Below are 16,626 nucleotides of genomic sequence, written 5' to 3'. Positions count from 1 at the left end.
CTTCCCCAAACTGAGACAACATGAAGATAAAACATTTAAAATCAACATTCTGGATTAATTAATCATAATGATCAGTAACAGATCAGAATTAATTGTACTGTAACAAACAGAAGTGAATTACCTCGTCTTCGCCCATAACTCCTCGCTGCATGCAAACAAAGGACAAATTGTAAAATGTCAAATAACTGTATCATGCCCACATACTAAAATATTTAAGATACAAAGAACTATGTGGGTAAGCAGTAAGTAAAAATCTGCATTGATACTTGGTACTGATAACTGTAGATGAGAATGCATTAAACTGAAGTCTCACTTAAATACCATACCATTTTACTACAAAATTTATGTTAGTACCAATTGTAAAAAGCACTCTTTCAAGTATTTCAACCTGTCTTTAAACTTGATCTTAACTTCATGTTAATTAGGGATGAATAATGAATGAGAACTTTGCAATTCATCCTCAAAGTGACTTGTATCTTACATTAAGTGTCTAAATAACACACAGAGTACTGAAATTGTAGAAAGGAAAATATTACTTTAAAAAGAATGTAGCAAGTGTTTAATTAATCAAAGAAACATCCTGGTCCATGGAACAGTTTGTACAGTCCTTTGCAGTGACAATGCAAATGCTGTAAGCCGTGACCTTCCTTTTTCATGAAAAGACCTAGCAGAAAATTAGCCGCAAGGTTTTGTTTGAAACAAAAGACGCCTTGTGGTAGCAAATGAAATCAGGGCACAAGTCACAAGAAATAGCATTGTATCAAAACACTGTACAAAGGCAAAGCAACAATTTCTGACAGACTGCAAGTAAATTCAATATTTTCCTAACTTTTGAGTTTTGCAAGATTCTTAAAGAGATCATACTTATAGCTACAGTTCAGAAGACCATACTGACTGCTTCTTTGCCTGAAGGCTAGGAAATTAAAAATAGACAGATTACTAATACAGAAACTATTAAGCTGTGTATAACTTCTTAGTTAAATTTCCACAAAGTATTTTCTATTCCTATTTCACAGCCTTAGTATCTGAGAAAAATTACTTTAATCATTATGCATTGTAGTTAAGTATCCAAATGGATAATGTTACTATAAACCACAATGTTACAGCAACATTTGCAAACAGACTGCAGTATCTTGGCATTATAGCTTTGATTTTACTAGCCATCTATACATACATCTCTCCTAAAAAGCAACTGTTGTTCTGGGCAACTGAAAAATGCACATTCTCAAAATCAGTGATTCATAACTGTCACTCATTGTTCCATTCTAACATTATGAAGTACTTATATCCTGGTACCTCCTACTTGATCAGGGGTCTTCAAAAATTTTAGTAGGTATAATGATTTTTTTCCTTTGTTATCTTGATCCCTTCCTTCTAGAAATTCAGTAGACTATTTATGGAATTCTGAAAATCTTTGGTTTTCCTCCTTTAGAACAGTTATTTTCACACAACAGTCATCATCTGCACTGAACTCTCTTTCAGATTTATTCTCTTTCACTTGAAATAATTATTATTGATGAGAACAGTTTTTCAGATCCTCCAACTTTCTACCAGTAAGCTAAAATAGAAAAAACTTTCTGAAAGAGGCCTGGGTATCTAATCAAGTAGGAATATCTTAATTCAGATTTCTGACATCCATCTGAATCCATAGATCTAAATCCACAAAACACAGTGTATTCCTCTGTGTCATCAGTTCTCTCACAGGTGCTGCTGCATGGGGAAACTAATGCTGAGCTTCAAACTTGTTTCCCCTCTGAAGCCAGGCACTCAAGACACACAGTTCTATGTCAGTGTTGCAGCATGTACAAATCTTTTCTGACTCCTGGCCAAAGTGACTCCTACATAGCATTAGCAGTAGCATCACTAAGCCTTTGTCTAACCCCCATATGCCTTTTTTTTTAATTCCATCCGCAAATAAAACTGGAGTAACCAGGGAAAATTCATGTGCATCACATCCACAGCAATGTCTGCAGTGCCATGTTCTCTATTCAAAATGCATACTAATCTACACCTTTTGGCACAAGCCTCATCATACTGTTTTTCTTCTCTTCTGCCCCTTTCCGCCCACCAAACCAGCTCAGCTGTTTTCTTACATTTTTATAGTTAAGATAAGTTGATATGCAGAGAAGTGTTTTGTTACAGAACACCTGAAGTGTTTTTCTTTGTGCATTCAAAAAGAAGCAATGGTAATTTTGAGGAGAAACACAAAAGGGTTATTAAAACGATAAGAAAACTCCAAACAATGCAATTCAACTTAAAAGAGTAGATGCTGCAGTGTTTTATATACGTGGAAATTGCAACAGTGTACCAAAGTTATCTGTGTATTCCTTGCAAAACAATGAAATCAAAGAAAACAGGAGAAAAACTGTACTTGATGTTGCCACATCATTTACTTTACTTGCATGGCAAACCTTCTTTAAAATTTATCTGTCTTGCCCATTTAGATTGCAAACTAGTCTGGGCAGGGATTTTCTGCAACTCTGCATCTAGAAAAATACAGTATTTCTGTATTAAAATAACTTGAACAATGTTTTACACCTTACAGAGCATGCACTCTTAGAGAGTATGGGGGCTGTAAAATATACATATGATATAAATTAAATTATCAGTTTAGCTATAGAAATAGTTTATAAATATGTATTTAACATATGCACAACTGGTGCATATTTTTATAGATAAATAATTGCAAGGAAGGTAGCCTTTTTGGAGAAGGCCAGACACTGCAGGCAAATAACTGATTTACAACAACAGAAAAGGAGAGATTAAACTTCTTTCCTTAACTTGTCCAAAGAATAAGTCATACGGAACTTATTTATCTGTTAGCATAAAAAGCTGGATATATTAATTAGACAATAACCTGGAAAAATTTCAAAGAAATGAGAAAGCACAAGAGACAGTTTTATTCTAGAAAATATAAATTAGGCAAGACTTGCAAGAAGTATAATGATGTCCAATACAAAATGAAATCCAGTAACACTAGAACCTTCCAAAATCAAGAGTGCTGTATATACAACAACATTCCCTGGCAGCTAAAATCTTTGGTTTCTATATCCCTGAAGTTGCATACCAGTGCAGCTAAACCTGTCAGAAAAATTAATATCCCCCCTTTCTGCAATGTAAATCAGCTCAGAGACAGTAATATGATACAAAAGTAAATAAGTTTTTTGTGCACTTATCTAACATTGAGACAATATAAATGAACATTATGTGAGCAATGCTATCACAAACATAGCAAATGTATAGTTTTATTTTATTTTACTCAGACACATATTTCAAATATATATCACAGTTCAAATATACACATATTTAAATAACTCAAGTGATCAACTGAGCTGAATTAAAAATATGCTGTATAACAGGAAAAACTACTAGCAAACTTCCTATAAAGATAACTCTGAAATTTATGATAGAAGGATAAAATGCTACTTATTGCCAACAGTCCTGACAGTGTTCAATTGGTGACAGGGATGTAATGAAGCCTTTTCATTAATACTTGTCATTTAAAGAAATCCATAAACAATTACAGCAATAATTTCCCAAAAGTCTAGACTAAAGGAGGTAGGTGCCTAATTCTCATTTAATTATTCTGGATTTGGGTGCTCAAGTTCTATCTAGATTTCTTTAGAAGTAACACCTTCATATTTTAAGTCTGAAAGACATCATTATGGCCATTCAGGCCTGGCATGCCTAAAAGACTACAGCAACTCATTTAGCAATTCCTGTATAACAAGTTTATTAATTTCTGTTTGAAGTAAACCAACTTTTTTCTTAGAAGCACAACCACCTATAGTATCTCTAAGAAGTCTAAACTAAGCAAATGGTGAATTATGTTTCCATAGCCATGAAAAAAATTCAATACATTAAAACTATAAAACCTGTAATGGGAGGAAACACCCTACACCCCAGTAAATTGGACTCTTGCATTATTATTTTCTTCAGAAAGGTTCTCTCTAAGCTGACAAGATGCACTCAGGTAAACCCATTCTTAAGTATCTTTTTTTGACTTTTGAGAGACAGTCATTAAAAATGCATTGCTTTTTTTACAGCTTAAGTCAAAAGAGAGATATAATTATAATATACTTAATTTATTAAAACACATAAATCAGATTTTCTTTGGTTCATTTCATTAATTTAAATAATGAAAACTGTAAATATTAATATTAGCAACAGTTCAGTAAGTACACTTCAAATGAGTTGGAAAAGATCCATCACTTAAGAAGAGGAAAAACTACCTAAAAATAAATTTTATCTATAAGTGTTTAGTCTTAAAAGGGCTAAGGAATTTCAGCCTGGCTCATGTCAGAACCTTACTGGGATCCAGAGATACTAAAATCAATTCAATCAAAATCCAGTGAGGGTCATAATCTAGTGTTATGTGTTAGTGCACACAGAGATGGGCCCATGACCCTTAAATATATTTGTGCTTTGCTTTCATGAAGGTCTGGTATTCCTCCTCCTCCTTGTAGCTATTACAGAACTTACTGAGAAAGTAAGGGACAAATATGAGTCTTTGGATTATCAAATCTCCTTTTCCCTATTCTCCCTCCAAGACACCAGGTACAGGGATAGAGGGAATGTTAATTTGAACACACTTCAGAAGAGAAGGAAGCCAAAGTCTACAAGTTCACTGACAAGTGTTCAAGCTGTAATTCTCATTACTGCACACTTGGAGGAAGCCCCTCAATTCCTGCTAAGAAAGAAAGGCTGTGCAGAGTCTGAGCAGCTGGGGCTTCCCAGAAGCTGTTCTCAGTGCTGCTGTTCTCGAGCTGTAAAGGAGCTGCAGGTCAGACACTCCAACCTGAAGGAGCTCTGAACCATGTACGTGATTGCACTGGCCTGCATCGATGGCTACATCAGACTCCAGCGACATGGTAGAGAGTTTAGGTGTCTAAACCAAGGCTCTGAATTAAATTCCAAATGGCACACATAAAAACTAGGTATGGCAGCACCTTGTAGATACTCAAACTGCTATTTTTATCTCACCTGCTGAAGGCTGAAAATAATACTACAGCTTTTAAGGAGGGCAGCATTCACCCTGAGTCCTACCTTTCAAAGTACAATAGAAACCATACCAGCATTAAAAGCAAGATATTCTTCAGTGCATATTCTAGCTCTGTGGTAAGATTTTAGGGTAGACTCGTACCACTGAGATGCATTTTTCCACTGTTCATGATAATAACAACCCCCTTTTTTCCTAGATATTCCACAGGGTAACAATGTGCTTTTTTAACACGCAAAACTATGAATTAAAATTTTATTAGTTTCTTACATACATTGTATTGAAATATTTCAGTTTCTCTTAATACCTTCCCATCTAACACTTCATTATAAACCAGCAGATAATGACAGTTACACATATATTGCCTGAACAAGCCAGTTTGCAGAAAAAGTCTTAAAGCTGTGGTTAAATACAGAAAGTTAAATTTTGTAAATGTTGTAATATAAAGCACATTGATATTCAGGGTAGATGAATCAGGATTCTGACCTGTGTGGGCTAAACACTGATCTTATTTCAGTAGTTAAGTAGCTATTTTTTCTTTTCAAGATACTCTATTATCTTAAGTTAACTATTCAATAGCAAAGGACTTACTACAAATTGACTTACATTAATTGTGCACTGTTTTTCTTTAGTGGGTATAAAGTTAAACCTGAATTTCCTTAAAATTTAAAACATTTACTCAGTGTTACACAAGGGAAAACAGATTTTTTTTTTTTCCTTTTATATCCATTTGAACAAGTGTAAATGACTGCAGAAGGGTTAAGGCAATTTACATGGAGAGTTTTTTTTTTTGTTTTAATCTCAAACCTAAAGAAGTATTCTGACTGCATTTTTTAATACTGAGATCTTTACCTCACTATTGTTTAGACCCATCAAGTCAATGACAAAAGTGTACTTCCTTTGTGTACAACAGCTTCCATGTTTTCTAATCTAGAGAAGCTGTGGCACTACAGTTCTAATTTTTCCCAGTGTAGAAAACATTTGTGTGCAAAACCCCTGATTTATTATTGACTTAGATGGATTACCAAGCTCTGCTTCCTTCTTTAGGCTTGAACAAAGGCTAAAGTTCATGCCTTCACTGAGTAGCAGATGTTCATGAAGTTTGACCTACTGTGAGAGGAACGTGAACGTGAACTCTAACTTCAGCATATTTCACAGTTAGACACGTACTTGACAAAGCCACTTCCAAAAACTCCAACAAAAATAAAATGTTATTTCACAGGAGTCTAATACAAAGTGTCTTGTTCACTCTTTATTTACCCAAGACAGAAAAAAACGTGTGTTTCTGGCCTTCTTATTTTTCTAATTCCCGTTTCAGAAAAATAGATTTCTAACAGCTCTTCAGGGAACATATCACTGGTTTGCTTGACAACAAAAAAGAATAGTGCATCGTTACGAGCATTTCAGGTTTCCAATAAGCTAGATATAATGAAAGGCTGCTGCAAGATTAGCTCTTGCCATTCAACTCTGAAAAATGGCAACAGTCCCACCAGTGTTGAAGACTAGAGGCAAGTAATTCAATAACAGAATATAATAGTATAATTTTATACCAACATGTCAGATTTAAGCTAAGCTACAGATAATTAGAAACTGTTATAAGATTAGCACTTACCATTTAACATCAGAAGATTGTCAGTCCCCGGATGCGGATAACTCAAACGACCTTAAAAGAAAACAAAAACCAAAGGACACAACAAATGCAGAGGTTTTTGCTATTATGCTAGAAAAAATAATGAAAAAAAATCACAGCTTAGAATTTAGATCTAAACACTATTTCCAGTTTGCCTAAGGGAAATAAAGAGCTAATATTTAACTCCAAGCACATTAACCAACAATACCCTTGACCCAAGTTAAAGCTGACAAGAACAGACTTCTTAACCTTAATTCTCTGGTCATAAGATCTGCAGTGTGCTTTGGGATCAGCTCCAATAGGATAAAGCCACTTTTTGTTTCATGACACCCAGAAATAGTGCTGACTGCTTTAGTCTTCTCTTTCACAGTGACTGTGAATAACTGTACTATGCACATTGCTTAACAGAGTAGCATTTCTACACTTTAGTGCTTCTCCACTGAATCAATTTCAGAAAAATCATGTTAATAGCAATTAAGGTATTAAAATTTTATTAACTATTTTATGACTGCCTCTTGGTGTATTTTGTATAACCCTCGTGTGTAATATCTTTCAGTAAATCTAGCAACACTAGATTTAAAAAAACCCTCATTTATCTACAGAGTCAAAAAAAATTTAAAGAATATGATAAATAATATTTCCAGCATTTTAAACTGAATAAAAAGTACATGAAAATCTTATATCCTGACATCAGAATTTTTCAACAACTGCATTTTACTACATTGGTGGCATGCTATACCTCAGTAGTTAAATGAATGGTTTAAAATGCACAGCTGAGATGTCTGTTCACTACAAATTCCTTTTCATTTAAGGAGACTTTCTGTTTACAGGAAGTAGCGAACATACCAGTAGTGCACACTGACCTAGAGAGACATTTACAATAGCTGCTGTGTTTGGAAGAACTGTGTTTTAATGTGCAAAAAACTACATTGCCATCTATCTCACTATTCAAACATACTTGCTTGCTTATAATCTGAAGCATATATATAAAAATACTGTGAGTTAAACATTTAAGTATTTTGGAGGAAATGAGAATGCTTGTGGAGGCATAAAGAAGAATCCAGTCAGGAAGCAATGGGCGTTTAGAACTCACACAGGTTTCAAAGGTAATATATATGCAGATGGCTTGCAAGAAAAAGAACCCAGAGTGGAAAGAAAAGAAAATCAAATCAACAATGTATATATTAAGGTTGTCTAGCAATTCCTATCATACACTGTTTTTCCTCTACTGTTGGTAAACCCATGAGCCTAGCAGCAAACTAGAAATTTTTTGAAATAGCAGTTCAAAGTCCCAGACGACACCTTTAAGGTTAAATAAAAACCATTTTTGTTGAAAATTTGTAAATAATAGGGTTTCAGTTTTGTTATTCTCCTTTAAAAAACCAACATGGTAATTTTTTTGTCAAAAAAAAAAAATCAATTAAAAAAATACACATTGTGAGCTCTTAAAACTTCAAAATAATAAGACCAAGATGATTTCGGAAATTTTGGTCAGCCTTGTTATTTACAGGCATTGTGGCAAAAAAACCTTCATACAGCTATGTACTATTTCTCTTCCTAGATTTCATTACTGTAAGACTGGATGGTATCAGAACACTTGAAGATTAGGTACAAACTATTTGCTGTGGAATCTGGAAGTGCAGAGAAAGCACTGAAATGCTAGGGCATGTTCCTGGCAAAGGGCAGATGCGTGCCACCTAAAAGGACTCTGCTGTCTTTTTTAACTTCTACAGAATCTTTGAGTAGGTTCAAGCAAGACAGTGAACAAAAATCTTTGTAGGAACTTCTGTTTTCACATTCCTTGTCTTCAGGATGTCCAGTTTTAATACACAAGCCATTTTTTCTGTCATATTGTACATTTACAGCTACATCTAATGCTTCTTGGAACTATAAAAATTCTGCCCTTCTAGCAATGTATGTTGTTAAAATGGGAAAGAACTGGCAAAAAGGTATCCTTAAATTGCAATCTGGGAGCTGCCACTGGTTTGCTCAGTCTGGTATATAACAAGTCACTTGGCTATACTCCTTAGTTGTTTGGTCTATAAAGGCTAATACTCATTTGACTAACAGTAAAGATTTCACCAAATCACTGTCATGTTTCTATATGGTGGTGTAGAACTACCTGCAATACTAAGAGCTCTTTCTTGCAAATCAGTGTGCTGCATCAAAAATAACAAAAGAAATTGTGAGACATTATCTTGAATCTTCTCGAGTCTGTGGTGACAGTCTTTCTCCCTGTCTGTACACAATCTTCTTTTCGTATTTAGCAAGAGACAAAATATAAATTTTTTCTTCTGTAATTACTACATAAAGGGAGGTCAGATTTAAGGTGTAGCAGGAGAGAGAAGCCCACTAGTGTCAATACCTGGAGAGGAAAACTTCTGAAAAGACAGAAAAATCTAGGTTTACAACTCTGGTTTTGCATTCTGTTGTTTTTTTCCCCCCTTATAGCTTCACAAATAAACTGCATCTGAAACACAGATGCCAAGTTGAAATAATGAAGCACTTCTCTGTAAGTGGCAGGGAGAGAGTGCACCAGGGAGCTGGGCCTACCACTGCAGCATAAAACCCATTCTTGCTGGGAGGGAGATGAATTGTTAACTCAGATAATGAATGACTGGAAGGTTAGAAAGGAAAATGAGTAACAGTATTCAGCATATGTACTGTTGTACTGACACGTCTAAGTCGTATTTATGTGGTTATTACAATGAAATCACACTTTATATTATTGCATTCTGATGAACTTTACATCTGGTCCAGTACTTCAACTTACAACTTTAAAAACATTTTTAACATAGAATGTTTCCTTTTTCAAAATACAATCACTGCTGTTTCGCACGTTAACTTAGGTTCTTATCCCTCAGATTATTCTGCTGAAGCAAAACAGCGTTTTCTGGAGTGTCCATCTGATCCCATTCTACTTCCATGTCAGTAATCTAAAATTGTAAAAACCATTCAATGATATTCCAGAAGTTCCAGTGGCCTCCACTTGCTTTAAAAAAAGTTTAAAAGACATTTTGCTAGTTTAAAATTAACTACAAATTAGAAAATATCTAATATCTAATATTTAAATAAGACTTATTCAACTTATTCCATTCCTGAGAAATGAAAAGTAATCAACTGACTATCTGTCTACAGATTCTGTCTACAGCATCCAAAATTTGTACTGTGCTATCTAGAACAAATACAATGCCTAATATTACCATTTGGTACCATAAAGATCATCATGTTACTAAAATTTTCTTTGTGCAAACCTGAACTTGCAACTTCATCATGTTACTGCTAATTAACAATTCTCATATATAATGTCTAAATTCAAACTAGTATTGCTAAGGAGAAGAAGGCATGTTTGACATTCTTATGCAACTAGAGTTCTTTTAAATTTAGCCCCCTCTTCCTTATCTAAACATAATTAATGTTAACAGAACTGCCAGGTGTGTATTTCTCACAAGGCATTCTTCTGTAAGGACAATAAAAAATAAGATGCTTGCAAATAAATTTTGGTTGGCCAGTTTATCCACTAAATCCAATTAAAAGTCTTGCTAATCCAAACCATGAGGAAAGAGTAACAAACTTAGTTTTAGCTCCATTTCTGTCATCTCCTTTCACTAATACAGGCAATTGAAATTTAAATTTTTGTAAACTTCTCAGCATACAGATGTAGTTGTGCTTAATTCTCATTTTAAGGAAAATTCATATATTTTAGAAATGCATATTTTCTACTCCTATTTAACTGAATTGCTGGACGAATCCCCTATATATTAAAACATTTGGGACAGATTTAAGTATGATGACTGCTTTGAACATTCCTGACTCACAGATTCACAAGTGCCATGTCTACTCCCCTCCTTTAAAAAAAAAAGTCTTAACTGGTTGTATGAAGAGACTGGGAATCACAAATTCCTTTCCTGATTTCCTTTTTTTCCAGAGATCCCCTGACTAGAAGAGAAAAAGCTTCCAAGTTAAGCTTTTCCAAGTAACAGTGAATGGCTGAGGATCACAGCAGCTTCAGAAAGCACAGTTTTTGGAATCAGCGTAGTTAAGACAACAGCACAAAGCCGTGTTTGGACAACACCTAGTTACAGAAAGTCTAGCTGCTACATTTTCCAACGACTGTGTATGAATTATGCAAGTCATAACGAGGCCAAATGGGTTGTCTTTGATAGTCCATCTATTTAGACAATTCAGTCTGTCAGTCTTAAATATATTCTTTTATCAGAAAAGGTTTCTATGGCAGAAAGAAGAAACAATCTCTATGTACAATTTCAAAGCCTTTTATATGACTAAGAGTAAATTTTTTCCTTCATGTTTTTTTTTATCCTCAGAAACTATTTTCTGAGGACAGTTTGAATTACTCTAGGAATAAACTGTGCAGCTTGAAACCTTAGAGCTCCATAATGTAAAATATAAAACAAATGTCTTTGTAAAAAGGTTTCCATATGCAAAAAAAGAGAACGCTCTCTACTGTGTTGCTGAGTCACCAATGTTTTTTTTTTTTTTACTTCACTGAGCATGCACCAGCAGATTGCTTTTGAAAGAAGGATGTCTAACAGCTGAAAAACTCAACTAAACAAGTTTAAAGGGAAAATAAACCCAGGAAAGTGCAAGGCAGACTTCTAAGTGCAGCAAATTATTTTTCCCACAGATATGAAAAATAATAGCATTCTACTTTATTTATTAACAGCTATACAAAAAATATGTTTGTGTAACTCTGCTAAAATTTTTTTTGACCTTCATGAAAAAACAACAAAAAAAAATCAACAAAAATAATATTCCTTCTTGGTACTAGTATAGTATAGCTAGTATAGCTATGGCTAATTCAAATTCAGTATTATCTTACATCTAGTTTGCAGAAATGTAAGAATCACAGACTATTCTGAATTGGAAGGGACCCACAAGGATCAAGCCCAACTCATAAGTGAATGGCCCATACAGGTTTGAAGCCACAACCCTGGCGTTCGTAGCACTGTGCTCTGACCAACTGAGCTAATCCCAGGGTCAGTCGGTCAGGACACAGAAATTAATTGTAAATGAAGTACAGTATGGATACTCTTGCATTCCTAAAGATAAGCCCTTAAATTACATGGAAAATGCCACAGTCCTTACTAGAAAGATGTTTAAAACAGTAAATAAAAAATTCCACTAAATCAACTCAGTACTGTTAGATACTGCATACAAAATATAACCACCACTTCTAAGCTTTCTCCATAATCTGTTTTAGCCCAAATGCATTGACTTTCCCGGTTCTTCACATGAAGGTGCATTGGTATTTGGGGGAGGAGTAGGGGAAAAAAAATGCAAGTACACAAGTGGTATGTCTGAAGAGTTATACTAGCAATATTGCATTTCAGGCTATCAGTACTCAAAATTGTTTTAAGGGCTATTAGAAGAATAAAAAGGGTATTTAAGAACAACATTATAAAAATGAATTAATTTAACTTCAGTTTATATTCCTTTGGAATGGTTAAGATCTTGTTATGAAAAGTGTTTCGAGAAGGTTGCATGGGAAAGATTAGTTTTAATATGATCAGTATTTCTGCTGCAATGATTAGTTAAGTCAAACATCTACTCCCTATTAGCCTACCTTGAAAATATCTTACTGAAAGCTAAAAATTACTTTTCTTTTGATCATGTCTGTTGTAATGACTAAACTTTGTCTAAGTGAAGCCAAAACTATGCATCTATAAACAGTTTTTTGGCAGGTATAAACTTAGTTTTCAGTGAATCATATTTGAGACAAAGTTTTTCCAAGTTCATGAAAGTAAAAGTGGTGAAACTTGACTTCCTTCTAAAATGGATCTTGACATGCAAAACTGTAGCTAGTACACGGGGTGTCTGTTCTGCATTGTGCAGAATCTGAGACAAGATGCTTAGTCATACTCCAGATATTGTAAGCAGCTAAATCTGAAACACGTGCTTAAAATTCCAGGGACTTTCACTTTACTGCTGTGATCAGATATAAAAGATGCATTGTTTTAGTGTGCTTCGATTTACTTGAAAACTTGTCATAAAAATATTCTCTACTTCCAAAATACTCTCTAGTGACAATAAAGTATGTTATATATTAATAAGAACAACAAATAAGTAATAATATTCTTAATCCTGTGCATTATGCAAGCAAATATGCTGGGTTCTTAAGTAAATGTTAGATTTTCTGTGGTGAAAAGAAAAACCACTGAGACTGATATAACCAAATTAGTGTTTTATGGTTGACAGAAAAAAAAATTAAAGTTGCTCAGAAATTACAGAAATGCCAACTAATGGTGATTAAACAGAGAGTAGAGAAGAACTAAAAGGCTCTTCTAGCATGAGATCTCTTCTTCCCATTTTCAGTCTATAACGAACATTTCTCATGCCTTACTGTTAATAACATAGCTGTTTCAGCTGAAATGACTTCCACCGAGAAAAAATATCTTTTCAATCAATTTAAATAACAGCACACAATTACTCTATTTAAATTCAGTTGGCGTGTGCATTGTTCTCTGGCACTCAAACAGAAAAATGGGTTTCCTTTGAATTCATCACTATCTATGGCTTCCATCTGTTCTAGCTCAAACATAAAACTTAGCAGAATTTTCACTGCAAGAGGATGATGGTAAAACTGGTAAAAAAACCAAACCTCTTAACTGTAGACTGACACCCTATACTCATGTCCCTAGAAAGCACAGATGGAAACTACTGAGTGTTTCAAAGTGCCTATGTATGAAACAAATTCACTTTAAAATCTTAAAGCTTTGTCTTATGGTATTCTCCACAGAAAATTATTATTGGAAATACATCATTTTCAGCCATTGCATCATAACAAAATACAAAGAGATGAATAAAATTAAAAGTTGTTTTTTTCTGCGCTCACTGTGCCTCTGAAAGCCCTTCTGCATTATAAAGCCAAAATGAAAACAGCAAGATGACAGGGGGAACAGAGTAACCATTTCCATTTGTCATGTCAGCATGCACAGAAAGAAGAAATAAGAGACTGGTTTTCAGGCCTGTGAGAGGTGCCAATGACAGTTCACTGCAACAGAAGATCTGCACTCTCTAACTTTATTCCTAACAGTAGCTTTCAGACAACCAAAGACATATTTAGTCACCACCTGAGTGCGGCAAATAGAAGCAACAGTGCTTTGGAACAGGGATGGTCCATGTAGCCACCTCATCTTTGATGAGATACGCATGCTTTTAGTCTACAGCAATTACCACTGGGGCCAGCTGTTCACTGTTTGAAACCCCTTGTGTTAATAATGCTTAGCTAACATGTAGAACAGACAGAAACTGGATTTAATAATGGACTTAAATGACAAATTTGCTAAAACTGGAATTAAATCTCTGTAGGCAGTAAGAAACAGGACATCAGATTTAAGAACACTTACGAAAATTTAATTTCAGCTTCCACTTTAAGGTGGAGGAAATTTAACTGCCCAAGTAAATGCTACATACTTACAGATGCTTTTTAGAGATTTTCAGCTTGGGAAAAAACTCTAAACTTTTGGCTGAATATTGTAAATCTTTAGATACTATTACATGCTACCTGAATGCTACAGGTCACACAATTGATTACACACATCTTAATAGAACCATGAGCAGATTGCGGCAAGGTGTCCTTCAAATTAGAGAACACAGGCCCTTATGTACTAATGCAACACATATTAAGTCTAGAAGCCTCTAGTGAATAGAGAATGGATGGGAGAAAATAATCATGCAAAAAAGAAATAAATAATTTTTGATTATTTTTTCAGTTGCTTCAATCTGGAGATTTAATTTCTATAAAGCAAGCCTGAAGTCCTGGATAATTCTGAAGTTAGATCGTGTTAAATCTAATCAGAACACCACAAATGAAGTAACATTTAATCATTCCAAATAAAATGGCTTGGGTTCCCTGCCCTGCAATTCAACAGTAAACGGCACCTGAGAAAGTGGGGAAAAACAGAATTCACACCAGTGAGTAAATGTACAGGGAACAGAGGAGTTAAAATTGAAGCCCATATATGCTAGCTGCATGCTTACTGCTGTGGCCAAGTGACTTAACAGAGCCCAAAGCAGCAAGAAGAACCAGCATTCTAAAGCCAAGTATATTGCTAGACTTCTTCAGACTGGATGCATTATCCTTCAGGAGCTTTGAAAAAAATATTTGAAAGGACAAAACCTGATTTCATCAATGGACTTAATTTTCTTTCCAGATTCCACTGCAGAGAAATGGAAGATTAACTGGCTAACACTGGTAGTGGTTTGATTCCCCTCCCACACTCTCTTGGCTACCTATAACAGAATACTGTGTCTTCATAAATTGAGGTAGAATTTTCTACAGCAATTAAGAAAATTTCAAATAAAACAAACTAGAAATTTCTTGGGGAAAGGATGGAAGGATGGAGGGGGAAATGAGAAAAAAACCTATGAAGACAGTAAAACTTGTTTTAAACAACCATAAACCAATGTCTTCATTAAAATACAGCTTAAGATCAGCTTTTCATGTGTGAGAAAATAATTCATTTGCTATTTTAATATGAACGTAGAATCGAAATTAGCAATCAATATTAATTCAAACATGCAGAATGGATGACCCTTTTTTCTTTATTTAGCATAATAACATACCTTTAAGTGGATCATGCTCTGCTCTCATAATGTCAATAAGGGAGTTTTCCAAAGAGTGCATATTCAGACTGTCATACATTCTATTTCGATCCTAAAAGAAAACAGAATTGTTAACACTGGAATACAAATTCTGTAGTTTTTAATAAGAAACTTGAAAGGAAAACAAAGGTTCCTTCCAAAGGCTGTACACTCAGACACTCTGGATATGGACAATGACACCAAGTAAGATCTGATATTATTAACAATAAGTTTAACAGCATCCAAATATAAAACTAGAGATGCAGCGTGTAGAACTCTGCTGCGTATGCACTTTGACAGCCTGTGATTGCCTGTTTCCTTCAGAACTGCTTGAATCAGTTCTAGTGATCCACAGCAGTTATGCATTAGGCTGATTAATGAAGGGGACTAATGCCTTTAAGAGCTCAATTTCATTTCGTGCACACGTTAAATAGTAAGTAAGGTAGGGAACTACGAGACAAGAAGGACAGTCACCTCACATAAAAGAAAGCACTTTCCTGGTGCTTGGTTAAGTGTCTGGCATGGGCCCACAGCCCCTGCTGAGACTGCCCTTCAGGGTGATTTAGTTGAGATGCTTTGCATACAAAGACCTGAGTTACAAATGGTCAGCACTAAATGGCTAAAGGGTGGAAAATTAAAGCTAAACTACAAAGAAGAAATGTCACAAAGCCTACTAACAGATATTCAGTTTTACAGAGGATAATTTTTTTTTGCACATAAACATGAAGAAGTTACCTTACTGTCTTACAAATATTTTCACTGAAGGTAATAAAATTTATTACCAATAAAATGAACCATGATTTTGTTTACCTATGACACTTTCTCCCACGTTTTCCAATAAACAGAAACAGAAGAAAGATGACTAAGTCCTTTAGTCTTTCTGGGATACCTTCAGAAACTGAAAATACTTTGTGTAAAACCATAATCTCTTCCTACTTGCAAGGCTTCTGGTTAGACTGTACTGCACTTAATGAACTTAAGGACTATAATCATGCCTTGGTTTTACTGTTGTCTTCTGTCTGCACTGTAATAATTCCACAGAGTAGTATGAACTACACCACACACATCCCATGACTGTTAAAACTCCCTAAAGATGCAGCCATCCACTTTGCATGTATATAATGCACACAGAAGGTATTTGATCCACGTTCACTGACTTTCCATGACAGTTCAGCAGAACATAGACTTATTTCAAACTACATCCCTCAGAAAGCAGGTATTCTTTACACTGGAGGAGTAAAAACTCAAGCTTTGAAATAGAGGTCTTCTATGAGTCAGAAACTGTGACTTATGATCAGCTTTGCAAGACAAGCCATGAAAAAATTTAGATTTTACTTTCATCTTTCTTAGAGAGTTCAATGTTGGCACGAAGAGAGAGAAACTTTTTTTTCCA

General features: G+C 34.7%; 1 protein-coding gene across 4 annotated transcripts in view; it reads right to left on the bottom strand.

The window, feature by feature from the left end:
* Positions 1-16,626, bottom strand: part of CPEB2 (cytoplasmic polyadenylation element binding protein 2) — a 54,016-nt gene that overhangs the window by 23,130 nt on the left and 14,260 nt on the right. For 3 of the 4 annotated variants that reach the window (XM_027642708.1, XM_027642710.1, XM_027642711.1), the window contains 3 exons: positions 15,216-15,306; positions 6,612-6,662; positions 122-145 (listed from right to left, as the gene is read on the bottom strand). In XM_027642708.1, the coding sequence (XP_027498509.1) occupies positions 122-145; positions 6,612-6,662; positions 15,216-15,306 (166 nt within the window). The remainder of the gene's footprint in view (positions 1-121; positions 146-6,611; positions 6,663-15,215; positions 15,307-16,626) is intronic. The other variant, XM_027642709.1, reaches the window with a different exon arrangement.

This window comes from Corapipo altera, unplaced genomic scaffold, assembly GCF_003945725.1.
Source record: "Corapipo altera isolate COAL_440 unplaced genomic scaffold, ASM394572v1 22, whole genome shotgun sequence".
Lineage (NCBI taxonomy): Eukaryota > Metazoa > Chordata > Aves > Passeriformes > Pipridae > Corapipo > Corapipo altera.
The sequence above is the reverse complement of the archived record's forward strand: the minus strand, read 5'-3'. Positions and strand labels throughout refer to the sequence as shown.